General features: G+C 40.8%; 1 protein-coding gene across 1 annotated transcript in view; it reads right to left on the reverse strand.

Annotated features, from left to right (window-relative positions):
• Window positions 1-704: 704 nt before the first annotated feature.
• The window catches only part of zswim6 (zinc finger, SWIM-type containing 6), a 40,589-nt gene continuing 27,382 nt past the window's right edge, over window positions 705-13,911 (reverse strand). Inside the window, exons 6-14 of the mRNA XM_061077010.1 lie at window positions 13,257-13,433; window positions 13,021-13,167; window positions 11,972-12,112; window positions 9,585-9,845; window positions 8,524-8,659; window positions 7,352-7,509; window positions 5,197-5,360; window positions 5,037-5,118; window positions 705-2,888 (exon numbers count right to left, since the gene is read on the reverse strand). Coding sequence (XP_060932993.1) covers window positions 2,026-2,888; window positions 5,037-5,118; window positions 5,197-5,360; window positions 7,352-7,509; window positions 8,524-8,659; window positions 9,585-9,845; window positions 11,972-12,112; window positions 13,021-13,167; window positions 13,257-13,433 — 2,129 coding nt within the window. The 3' untranslated portion in view covers window positions 705-2,025. The remainder of the gene's footprint in view (window positions 2,889-5,036; window positions 5,119-5,196; window positions 5,361-7,351; window positions 7,510-8,523; window positions 8,660-9,584; window positions 9,846-11,971; window positions 12,113-13,020; window positions 13,168-13,256; window positions 13,434-13,911) is intronic.

Below are 13,911 nucleotides of genomic sequence, written 5' to 3' on the forward strand. Positions count from 1 at the left end.
TGCAGGAGGAGACGTGTCCATCGGGTTGTCGCAGCAGTTGGCATCTGAACGTCGTCGCTGCTCGACCTCCACAGTCCTCTCACACGTCTGCCATCCCCCAATACACTTCTGTATTCAGGAGAATTCACTCTTTGCATGTCCACTTCCTGTCTTCACGTGGCCAGTGCCTGCAGTTCATTACATGTCTGCAGAGCCAGACCTGCCAGCATGTACTCTGTGTGTACTACTGTCTCCACCAGCCCCTGATGCGATGCAAGGCAAACGTTTTGAAGTCCTTCTGATATGTTTCTCTTTTCTTGTTTCAAAAACCAAAAGTACTACAGCTTCAAGTATTGTGCCTTACATAGAATATTCTGTCATAAATTACTTAACATATACATTTTTTTTTCAATATTCAGACATATACTTTCATATATACAGGACATTAAAATGCTTTTGTTCTCTTTTTTTGTCTCGTTTTTTTTTAAGAGAAATCCCTGAGAATGTATGTTGACAGTTGCAAAGTTTCCACAAGAGCGAGCACTGTGACCGTTTGTTGTGTGTCCGTAACAAATAGTCTGTAAACGAAGCATATTGAACATTTGAGACTGCGAAGCAAAAACAATCAGCCTAAAGATGGCAGGAACAAATATCGACCCATTTAATGAATTCTGATGATGGATTTGGAGTTTTTCTGGTGGGGGTGGGTGGGGGGGTAAAGCTGGATCCCTAAAAAGAGGTACTCAATACTTCAGATGGAGTTGCTCCATTTGGTTTAAAGCCGTTTGTTTTCTCTTTGAGGCTGTGTATGTTAACAGAGGGACACAGGAGGAGTGCAAGATGGACTTTTTGCCATTAGACAATACAGTATATACTCAGTGTAAAACTCTTCCTCTCTTACTTTCATACATATAAAAAAGGGACAAACAGTTCTCTGCTTCTGCAGACTTAATAGTTTTATACACATCAATACCAGCTGTTGCTTTCAGGGCTCAGTTTTTTTTCTTCAATTTCAAACGTGTCAATTTTCAGAGAGAACCTTCACCCTGCAGCATTTTTCATATCTCAACCCTATCACCTTGGACTGTCCAATTCTTCCTCCAACACGGAAGTCAACTCAGGATCTGTCTGTGCTTTGGCTGACACTTGGTGCGGCTTGAATTGAATAAAGTCTAAGGATCTGCCTTCGGGAACCTGTGTTTATTATCACATTCGTTAGAAGAGAGACTGCACAGTGACTCCAAGTCACAACATTTAGAAAACTTTCAAAGTCAGAAAATTTGTCAGGTCAAAACTCTTGACATGGATTTATTCACATGTTTTAAAATGTATAGCCTAATTTTATTCCAGTCTTGTGTGTGGATGGAAAGATAATTTCAGGTTAAAATAAATAGCTTACAATAGGGAATTTGCTTCGACCAACAGGAGAATTATTGAGAGGTAGAGGTAGAAAATATTGGTTTTCTAGTCTTTTTTCACTACTGTGTATTTAACTTTATTCACAGCGCTATAATATGATATAGTGCAAAATGTAATACTTAATCCAAGACATGTCCACTCAGCAGTGGTAACTGCTCTAAAAATCTTTTTATTTTTACAATCAATAATAATAATGGTGATAATGATAATGTTAATAATAATAGCATTTACCCTTGATATTTTGTCGTTGAGATTTATCTTCTTGCTTTGAGATTCTTATTATTTCTGTTACATAATCATATGTATGTGGATGTGGTATTTTTAAGCATTTTGACCCGTCAAAGATTAGAGTGGGATAGAAACGGTGGCTTTTTTTCTTCACATTTTGTGGCTTGGAATCAGTGTGCAGGAGACTTTCTTTCTTTTGATGCTGCTTTTTAAATAGCCCTACATCTCTATGGTATGTGCATATAATTACACCCCTTCAGTTCAGTATCACATTAGACCCAGTAGTCCCAAATCATATGAATATGAATGTTGTTTTAAGTGGATTTTCACTTCAAGTTAGAAAGGATAAAAAAAGGAGTCTCAAGTAAAAAAAAAGGGCAATAGTCTTTTGGTCCACTTTCAACCAAATCTTTCTCGAACGAGCATCATGAGTTTCTTCTTGCCCTTGTAGATCTGTTTCAGGTTGTCTATAAACTGGGTGAACTGGATGTGTCCGTCTTGTGCCATGAGAAACGTCTCTCTGGCTTTACTGAGGAACTCTATGAACTCGCTGTAGTGGCGTGGGCTGATGTGGGTCAGCCGAGAGTGCGTCGTGTTGATGTAGGCCCCGATAGTGGCGTCCAGTAGCTGCCTGAGTGGAGCCTTGTCCAGAGACATCAGCTTCCCAGAGTTCCTGCGACTGTGCAGTGCCACCATGCCTGGCGTCGTTAACGTGCACCGCCGCAAAATGTCCGACAAGACGGTGGCGCATTTAACACTCTTCACCACCAGGGGGATGACGGCTGCCAGTTCATTTTTCCCCAGCGAATGACTGAGCGCACATGCCCACAGCACATCGTTGATGGCCGGGTGTGTGTCTTGGTTGTAGCTGAGGTTCAGGTGAGTCATGGCTAATGTTGCTAGTTTGTACGCTCTCATTGGATAACCACGGTGCTCCATGTAGCGTGCTATTGTAAACAGCTGTGTGTAGTTCATTCCTGTAGCAGCTGCGTCCAGTACAATCTGGTAGGCTGTCTCGAAGGCAATGTGGTCCTTCTCACAAAGCGTCAGGGCAGACAGGGCACAGTTTTGGGGGTCCTTCATGGCACACTGCAGGGCCAGGGTGCGAGCAGAGTTGGCCAGGTTCTCCTGTTGATGACAGTCCAAATGCAGGCGGACGATGGTGCTGTTGGACATGACAGTGCTAGCCACAACACTGGTGGCTTCGGTGGGGGTGAAGAGGGTGAACCAGCTCTGCATGATGCTGTCCAGTGCAAACACACCTAGGCAGAAAGGAAAAGTCATCTTAGTAAAGGTTTTACATCTGAGTAGAACGTCTTCAACCCACTTTAAAGACCTTTATGGGGTGCACCAAGGCTCAATTTTAAGTCCTTTAACTTTTTCATTTTACATCCTTACCATTTGATACCGTTTTTCCAAAATATATCCTCTTTCACACTAGGCATTTCATAGCCTAACATTATTCAGCATAAACCAAATGTAGATTATCTGCAACTAAAGAGAGTCCCCAAAATGCACAAATTAATCCAGTTTGGTTAAGAGGTATTTCTAAATATTTATATTTTACTAGGAGCCAAAGAGTTTTTTACCATGGCATACAGTGGTTTATGTATTTTTATATGATTTGTTAAACAAAATAACAAAATCTGACCAGCCTTGTCCTTTAAATCTTGCAGTCACAAGAATATAAAATGCATTAGTAATGTCAACTTTTCACTGCTGGAATTCATAATGCTCTTTTTAGTCCTTGAAGATATTTAATCCAACTTCAACCATGAATGAATAAGTCATGACTAGAAATTGGATTTCATTAACATAAAATATCAAAACAACATATTTTTGTTTAATGATTGTCTCTGGGATGTTTCTGTTCAGACTAAATCCTATTTGACTCAAGGGTTTGTACTCAGAAATCATTCAATTGTTCCGGAATTCTAACAAAGTGCGTCACAGACCCTACAATGGCTTCTAACCGTCTAATTCAATATTCTATTTTTAATGCAGTGACATTATATGGCATGGCCCCTCTCTACATCACCAACTGGCATGTTCTCAATGCATCCATTCAAACTGTGCTCACAGAAACAGGGGCTCCTTGTCACTCCCCCACATTCACAAGAAATCATCTGGGAGGAGGGTTTTCCCCTCTGGACCCCACTTCCTGTCCACTTCAGGGAAATCAGCCGCTGGGTTTCAGTATTCAAGTCCAAACATAAGGCCCACTTAATCAGCCCAAAGCCCACAATCTTCCATAATTACTACTCTGCCAGTCATTCCTTCCCTCCTGCTGAGAGGCCTCCAGAATCCACTTCTAAAGGTCTTGTGAAGACCGACCTGGTGTTTCTCAAAAATCTCTCACATCTCCACATAAGCCCGTCTAAATTATTTGTAACTGACATTTGCCAACGTTTGCTGATCCCCTCCCCAAACAAGAGCTGAGCACAGTAGGCCTGTCAAGCTCTAGATTTCCTTGCATGTTGAAGCTGTGTATACGGGGCTGTTAAAAGAAAAATATTCAGTAACTCAAGAAGCTGGGAGGTAGTAATTAACCCAAAACACAACAATAGTGTAAGAAACGTTCCTTTCTTTCTGCAGAACCTGTGTATTTGTCTGCTCTAATTTAATCTGCAACCATCAGCAACCCAAGCTAACTAGCTTACGTGAAAGCATGACAAAAAGATTTAAAAAATAAGACTATTCATTGCAGCATAAAATCTCAAAGAACCAACTCCAAGCACATTTTCATTTTATATTTTTTGAAAAATTAGTTACACTTTGCACCAGCCGAACTCGTTACCCAAGATAACGTTACATTTGCCAAATAAATCAGTAAAAGCCGCCTTGTCTTGTTGAAAACATGAACAAGAGCAAAGTCTTTCCACTGTTTATAGTTTGTGTTTGAAAGAAATATCAGAATTAACCAACTCTCCACCACATTAGTCCAATTTCCATATAATATATATATATATATATTATGGAAATTCAGCTAAAGGTTTTCATAAAAAAAAGGTGATTTTTTTTAAGAAATAAGGAACAGTTAATCTGCACCCAAGGTCAGACCTATGATTTTGCTGAATAAGTACCCATAAAGGGGCAGAGTACATGTCCAACATACATGAACCATTGACAGTACCCTATTCAGTAATATCTTTCCTTGTTTGCTGTCAATTTTTAGTAAAAACACGCAATTGAAGAATCAGGTCCAAAAAATCTTAGAAAATATAAACATAGAAAATAAATAAGAAGTACTTTATGGTGTTTACTTATCTTTTAAGAGTCAAGTGACTAAGCACTTAAGGGGCCAATCAGATTTTAGTTGAGGCCCCGCCCCTGCCTTTACCCTTATTACTGTAAACTGTGTGTCTGCCATATTGAGGTCAGACACGTTTTTTGGTGAAAAACCTACTCACCGACTTCAGTAGCACAAGTGACGAGCCACCGCACCATTTCCCTCCTCCGCCAGTTCAGGGTGGACAGGGTCATTCTCATCACCTGTAAGAAACACGGTATTAGCTCAGAGTCTACGTGAGTCTCATGAAGTGTGTTTGCTTGTGTGTCTGTGTTGTTTACCTGAAGGCCCAGCTCCAGGGAGACTTTGAGCAGCGTGAGGTCTGGCAGGCTGTCCATGAGGGTGGCGATTTTGAAGGCATCCTGGGCCAGTTTGAAGATGTGGGATGAGGAGTGGATGTTCTTCTGGATGGACTCTAACACTGTTTGTAGCTTACGAGCATCACCTGTGAACACAACAAGCAGCCAATGATATCAGATGTAATGTTGAGTTTGTGTTGAAACAGGTTTTTATCACAGAGGTAAATTCCTTTTTATATGAATACAGTTAAGAGTTATGTGACATCTGTGTTTTTTTGTCTATTTGTAAGATAGATTACGCAATGCAAATACATGCCCTTGCAACTACGCACACAACTGCAGCTGAAACTACAAGGTCTGATTGTCTGCACGGATGGTAACAACATAAGGGACAAAGATGTGAGTGTATGTTTAACTATGTGGCAAATTGTGCTGTACACATTCAATCCAGCAAGTTAGAAATCTCTTATTCAAATCCCATTATCTCAGGTTACGTAGTAAAGTCAGGACCCTCTCATGTTATTATGAGAAGTGAATACATGTTTTGGTTGATTATGAGACTGTGGCAGGACAAATAAGAATATGGCCCATGTCACAGTCTAGATAACTAATGTGAAACACTGGTTTGAAGTGGAAAGATAGGGTATTAGCCTTGGAGGGGGTGTGCGCTCTCAGGAGGCCCTTCTAGTCTTCTTATGTTCCAAAACTATTCTCATTTTATAATGATCCATTTCATGTTCGAATATGTTTCATACTAATGATGTGACATACAAAATGTTACAACCTCTTTGATAAAACATCAGACTATTTTGTTATATGACAAGTTGGTATGTTAGAGCAAGAAACGTTCGAGCAAGACAAATATCCAGTCAGTGCCTGAAGAGAAGACCTTGTGCATGGAATTAAAAAGTGGCTGTAAATAAGCATCCATTTATACAGTCACATACATACCCCCAAACACACACACCATCATACCCACAGTCGTGCCTATGGGATATTTTTAGAGTTGGTGATTATACATATATTTTGTCCAGATTTAAAATGACACAGTGTGTAACATGGAACAACCCAGGGAGTGTTGGCGGGTTAGGGAGGGGAGGTGGTTCATGCTGTAGGTGGTCAGACACATAAATAACCTACATGACTTCGGGGTAGGGTTGAGGCTAACACTGCACAAAGCGACACAGAGTGTTACAGAAACGTTTCCTGTTTAAAGGTTCAGTGTGTTGAATTTAGTGGGAAGTTTCATGTTGCAGCTGAATCCCCCTCACCTCACCCTCCCCTTCCAAACATGAAAGAGAACCTGTGGTAGCCTTCAGTTGTCATAGAAACTCAAAAGGTGTATAGAGAGGACCGGCTACCGGTGTAAATATAAAGTATTTAAATATAAAGGGCCATTCTAGGGTTAAGAAAACAAAAATTTTACAATTTAGATGATTGCACACTAGTGACAACATCCCTAACTGTTATAGTGACATGTCACTTTATCTTGTTATTGTTTCCTATAATTACACAAATAACGTATCTCCTTAAAGGTTCAGTGTGTAATAATTAGGTGAAAGGGATCTATATGCAGAAATTGAATATAAAATAATCCTCAAGTTTCTTGTTAAAAGTGAATTATAGGGTTTAGAACACAATCAGTTGTCAGTTCATTAGTTTTCCTCACAGTCTAATGTATCACTCCTGGAATAAATCCTCCTCTATGAAGCTTATAATGTGGACTTTGTGCTGAAACTGCTTTAGACGGGAGTTGATTCAAGTATTTGATCAGTTTGGAAGGAGTCACTACTGGTGGTGCTTCTATTATTCGGATCGTATTTACTGTATAACAATATGGGTATGCTAAACAATAGAATCACCTTTCTATATAATGCATATTCTTCAACAGCTCCACAGACTACAGCTCTAAAATGAGCACACAGTTGACAACACCTCTCTAAAGCTGAACAAATTTAACTTAAGTTGTAAACAGGGAGTGCCAAATAAAATGAGAACTGATTGAGTGTCATTATGGCACAACAAATTGTGAATAAATCATTGTTGTGTGAATATAGTCAATAAAACACAGTTTCTCCTTAAAGCCAGAGATGTTGTTCCCATACAAATGGACATTTCAGAACATTTCTGTTTGTACCTTTAGCAGCAGTGAGCATGGTAGAGGCCAGTTCACACTGCTGGGTCTCTATGTGGCTGAGCGTGAACCAGCGAGGGTAGCGGTTGGGCACCACCGACACTATATGGTGAGGCCGGGACATGTCGCCAGAGGGGGCCGTGGACTCCAGGACTGGCAATCTGAGCACAGAGGAAAACTCAATTAGACACAGACAGAGAAGCGTAATCACACAGGAACTGATCTCTTCACTAAAATGAACATTTCATGGAGGTAAAGAAGTTATTAGAGAGCAATGCTTCTGTTACAGAAACAATCGATAGCTTTCCTTTGTCTGTCGGCACAAATAAACTCAGGTGGATCTTTGCCTCAGGCCACAATAAGGATGGGTTTAAAAATAACAGCTTGGTTCCTTTTTCCTCCACACTCCTGTTATAGCTGCTGCTGTGATAATACAAGATTAATATTTCTCCTACAATGCTTCAAGTGTGGAATTTCAAAAATAAACATTATTGTAAAAATCCAAGGGGCTTAATTTGGGCAAGAGGAGATAAAGTTTCCAGTGGCGGTCAGGGAGAAAACCAACAGCATGTATTTATTATTCACACATTTTATAAAACTGGTTTTCAGCAGTGTTGAATTATTTAGTGAATATTCCAGCAAAAGGAGGTTTTGTCATTAAACAGTGCCCCAGATAGCTCCTAAATCTGCCTCCGTTCCTCCATGTCTGTATCATCAGACGCTTTTTCAGCGCCTGGAAACAAGACCAATCAGCCAGCTCATATTTATTCACTCCCGCAGATGGGTCTGCCACCTCCCCCTCCTTCAGATAGTTTTCCATCCATTTATCTGAAAAGGGGAACGTTTGAGAGCGGAGCACCCAGGAAGCATGTATATTTATAAAACAAAAATGGCTGCCACTGATGTCGAAACTCCAACAATACTACCAGACCAGTGTTTGTTAATTTGGTGGAAGTTTAATTTACTTTTTCTCCGCTACATCTATGTTTCGTTGCTCGACTGATTGTAGGTCTTATTGTGTCCAGAAGCATTTTGGCCTGCGGCTGTTGATAACACCCCCGGTAGATTCACTCTTTCACACATTAAACAGAGGAGCCGACCAAAAGGAGACGGAGAAGGACGGTACCTCCCGTTCTTTTTCTTTATTTCTCTGTTTCTCTGTCCAGTTGACTCACCTCATGGCCCTCAGTGCAATTTTGTACGCCAGTTCGGCTTCATGAGGTAGCAGCGAGGTGAAGAGATACTTGGCAAAGGTGTGCATGGGCACGCTCTCTCTGTAGAGTAGTTCTCCCAGACCAGTGTAAGGACCAGCTGGAAGGAAATGCACAGAGACACAAGACAAAGATCAGTTCAGTCCGCAGAGTTTGCATAAGGAGAGATGGATGTAAAATCACAGATCTCAGCAGGCAGCACAGTGAAGAGCAGCACAGCTCATAAATGACTGGACTGTGACCTTGTGTGTGAGATGTTTCCCTGCCTGATATGTCCACAAGTTTGATACCACAGATTAAACACTCACAGACACTGATGTGAACAGAACAACAGAACAGAAACGTACAGAGACTTTTGTCTCAGCGTCTCAGCAATGACTTCACTTAGAGCAGCGTCACATTGCAGCCCCAAACAATGATAATAATAAATAGGTCCAGATGGAAATTACAAGAATCGCAGAAGAGTTTAAAGGTGTCTGGCTTCTAGGAAAAGGCATTAAGATTAATCTAACCTTAATTTCTATATACAGTATGTTTTTCTCTGCAGCTGGATATAATTTTAATTAAAGCCCAAAGTGTAAAGATATCATAAAAGATAAGGTTTTTCATTATTCTGCTTTTGTTCTTTAAGTAAAAAGGCCAAAACCAACAATGTGTTGGTCTGTCCCTCAATACGTCCTGACTTCTCTACCTCGTCTGTAGCACCAAAATTATCATCATTTCAAAATATGACAATTTAAAATGCAACTAAAGATGGCCCCCTAGGTTGTGGGAAATTACAACAGACATTTTTCACGTTGTCATAGAGAAAAATGTTATTTGAGAGAATAGACAGCAGTTAAATCAATAATGGAAATAACTAAAGGGGAAATGTAGTGGGGCATTTTTCCACATTTGCAGCTGAGTCACCGATGACGTCTTCAGTTTTGTTTTTTAGATTTTCAGTTTACTAACCTAAGATGAAAATCGTCGCATTAGAGAATCTAGAATCAACAGTTGCTTCACAATGTTTGAGCCCTCCTCACCCTCTAGCAGGAAAACGGCTTGCTTCTGAAAGATTTTCACCAACGAGTCGTCCAAATTGACTTCCTGGAGCTTGGCCAATAACTGCTCTTCGTTGCGACACACTTTCTCCTGGGCGTAGAGGCCGTCCGGCATCATCCTCTGCTGCCCCAACCCGATCAGCGCCGTCTCCACAGCCAGCGACACAAACGACTCTCCGTCTTCCAGGAAACGCTGCGCCGGGAAAGCGAAATGCTCCGTCATCCTCCCTGGACCAAATGAGCCTGCGGGTGAAACAGCGGAGCGAGAGGCAGGTTGAGAGATAGGGATGGGCTTCACTTTAGATCTGGTTCCAAGTTGGTAAAATACCAGGATTCATTAAGCACCGTGGAAAACTACTCTTTCACTATTTCAAACTTTTTTGGACACCACAGAAACTGGCAAAGAAAAACTGACTGATGACCCGGGATGGAGTGTAATGGCATTTTATCAAATCCATATCCTTCTATCTGCTTTATCAAATATGCTGAAATAGTTTGTTTGGGGGGGAAACAAAGACATCTGTTATTGGTTCAGAACAATTTATGGTTTTAGTTCACTCAATGCGGGAACAAGAGATAACTTTCCTTATCATAACTATTCATGTTAATAACAAGTAGTGAGCTGGTCCACCATCGAAAAGTTATTTCTTTATGTACATCTAAACATTGTCTTTTTTTAATCTTCCATCCCACATGTCATTTTAAGATGTAACAATGTTTTTGATAACCTGAGAAGGACGAGTGCTCAGTCTCCTCAAAAAAATCTGCGCTTTTTTTGTGCTATTTACTGAATGATAAAGAAGACCTAATATTTTCACTATGTTGTGTTTACTTCAGCTTGTGTTGCACCCCCAAGTCTCATCTTTTGATAAATAAAACTTACTACTAATGTTACATTGTTTCTTACATCTCTTCGATTCCCTCCAAACAAGCTACTGAAAAAGATTCAATAAAGGGCTCAGAGATTGGAGCCTCCATCCTCAAGTGTGAGAGATGACTTAGGGAGGAGAATGTTCCCTTTGGGCTGTGGACCTAGCAGAGTGCTGATAGATCTATTGATCTATTTGTTCATTCTGCTGTTCCTTTTTTCACAGTGTGTATTCTCCTGGGGATGGTAACCGTGTGTTTTAATGGCTTAATGATGTCTTGGCAGACCTCACAGTTCATCCCAGGAGGGTTAACAGTCCCTAATGAATACATATACACACACACACACAGTCACACACACACACTCTCTATCAGATATAAACAGCAAAGTCCTAATTGAAAAGTCACTACTTTCTCCCATGCAGAGATTTCAGAATGTTGCCACTTCACCTAATTTACGACAGAAACAAAGTGTGGCGCTAACCTGACCGTGTCCTTCCTGGTTTCTGTGAGAACTGTACTATGTGATTGGTCTAGCTGAGCTCCCTGCATAATTAATACTTTTTAACTGGAGTGCTTCTTCCTGCTGCATTCCTTATTCATGAGCTGTTATTGGAGGATGACTGCCGGCCAATCAGCACGTCTGTGTCATCACTGCTGATTGCAGCCTGAGGGGCTGCAGGTCCGTCAAGGAGACACAATCACTGCAGTGTAAATGTATCTGCAATGGTAAACAGTAACAGTATAGTATACACCATACAGTGTATACTTAACTACTAAACCCGTTTTGGATGTGACTTGATTCTTGTCACAGTTAAGATCTCTAGGAGTTGTTATCCTCTGAACTTCTCTCATGGTTTTTATATTTCAATAGTTGTTGTGACTCAAGCAGGTAAAAGTATCCATGTCCATATAATCTCACAGTTGTCTGTCAATCATCCTTCGACCCCTCAGTTAGGAACCACTGGACTTGACGATTTAAGTCTACATGACAAGTTAAGCTAAACCTAACAACTATAACTTTACAAATTATGCATCCGTATCGATAATTTAATAATGTATCAGTCACATTAGACATTTTTCTGTCGATGTTTTACTTGAATACATTATGTACTATCTGACATACTTTAGCACTTCTACTTTACTTTACTTCACACAGGGATTCATGTTCTGTACGGCCTTTGACTGAATCCCAGCCTACCCTCCTTCCCTCTATTTCTATTAATTTTAACATTTTCATTTTCTTCACAAAAAAGGCCTCTATGCTTTTACTTTGTATTTCAGTGTTGTTTTTCTTAAGCTTCTGATGGTTTCTCTGCATTATGTAAAGCACTTTGAACTGCCTCTACGTATGAAATATGCTATATAAATATACTTTCCTTGCCATATATGAATAAAGGATATTAGTACTTGTTCCTTCATTTTCTTGTGTGTGTGTGTGTGTAGGTGTGTGTAAGTGCGAAGGGGTGTGTGTAGGTGTGTGTGTGTGTGTGTGTGTGTACCTGAGTAGTCGAACAGGACTCTCTCTTCGCTGCCCTGCCTCGTCTCCATCAGTGTGCTGAACAGTGTGCCGATGGGGTCCAGAGGGTGGCCCACCCAGCCCTCCAGGTTGGTAACTGATGTCATGCCTTTATGAAGCAGCTCTGCAGTGAAACACAAACACACAGAGAATGAGTAAGGAGACAAAGACACAGACAAAGACTTTCATTTAAAGACAGAACCTCGGCTCATTAAGGCGCATTACTTGTTATTTTATTGTTTTCACATTCATGAGTAGAAAGGTAAAGTTCCTCAGCAAGTTCCTTGCACTAGAGAGATGTAGAAACTTGAAACCTGCAGTTCTCATACTGCAACACTGAGAACAGACTAGTCATCTTGTGTCCAGCTGTTGAACTTCTGAAGTGAAAACTAGTTTGCATTATTCATAGATTCTGGAGAAGGAATAGATTTGTAATGAGGTACCTGATCTTTTTCAGACATATATTTGTATGTGTCGTCAAATGTGTCTGGGGAATTTTTTAAGCTAAAGATACAGAAAATAATACACACCGTGGGTGAATTGAACCAGTTTGTGCATTCTGTTAATGTATTTTATTACTGTTAATCGCCCTGTAGCTTTTAGCATATTAAAAATACAGCCATTTCAAGCTAAAACTGTCAATTCTACCTTTACTTTTTATTGCAGGCAAAAGTGTCTCCGATAGTTTGATTGTATTATGATTGTCAGAAGCCTTCTCACATCTCTAAAAGCACATGTTAAATTTGAAATCATGAATATGGGTAAGTTAATGGCGTAATAATTAGCGTTTCTGTGTAAAATGTGGTTGCTGTTATCATCAGAGATCAGAGTCTCACTGAAGAGTTCTGCAATTAGTTCTATGTACTTTTGAACAGAGTGGGAAATGGAAATTAGAGCTTAACAATATGTACAGCAGTAAACATGCAGTCCGATAAAAGCTTGAATGGGGAAAATAGAAGGAAGGAAACAAAGGATGGATTCCTTAATCTGTTGCTTCAAGGTTAAACAAAGCTTGATGGTGAATAAACTGACCTTTTTTATGAGTGCGGAAGAACTCCAGCTGTTTCTGCTGTTGCCTCCTCAGTGTGTTGACTATGGCGATGGCCAGTCTGAGTGCTTCCTTGGGGTAACCATGTGATCTCAGGGCGTCGACTCGGGCGCAGGCGGTGGGTACGTGCTCTGCGGGGATGGGAGGAGAAGAAAAGATGTTTTGAGGCATTTTCAGCTTTATTGATTCAACTTGTCTGACCTCGAACCCGCTCTCTCACCGTGCCACAGGGGCCACCCTCGGGCATCGAAGAGGGAGCTGTCAATGTTGTCATGGTAACAGTAGTTGGTGTAGTGGTCCTCCGTGATGATGTGCTGCAGGTGGGGGTCCTGCCAGTGCAGGTCGCAGGCCTCAATCGCCCGCGTGAACACGGTCCGGTGAGGCCGAGTCAGTGAGTCTGAGGGTCAGTCAAGCAACAAGGTCAGTTTTTAATCCCATGTGGTGGCACTGAGGTGTTCAGGCTGTGGTGGGGGTGGTGGGTGGGTGGCACACAGTACAAAAGCAGTTTAGCTGCTGATTTTCCTGTAGTAGCAACACCATCAGGCTGCAGTGTCTATGACAAACAGCTCATAGAGGCAATTAGGGTGCTTGAAAAACCATTTACCTTCCTTTCCTGCAATTAGTATCTATAATCATGCTCCTCCTCTGACTCACAACTCAGTCAAGTCAGACATGTTTCACATACTTTTAGATTCGGTGTAACTCATACTTTCTGGTGACATCATTATCCTCCGTGTCAGTCGTGAATTAACATCCAATAACCATCGTTAGTAATCGTAGACCTTCTCTGAGAATTTTTCTTTAGTACCACAGTCATCCAGTGATGGTTGTGTGTACATCCACTCCTATGCTGCAAATAGGTTCTAGTATTCATC

The sequence above is a fragment of the Limanda limanda genome, chromosome 1 (assembly GCF_963576545.1).
Source record: "Limanda limanda chromosome 1, fLimLim1.1, whole genome shotgun sequence".
NCBI lineage: Eukaryota > Metazoa > Chordata > Actinopteri > Pleuronectiformes > Pleuronectidae > Limanda > Limanda limanda.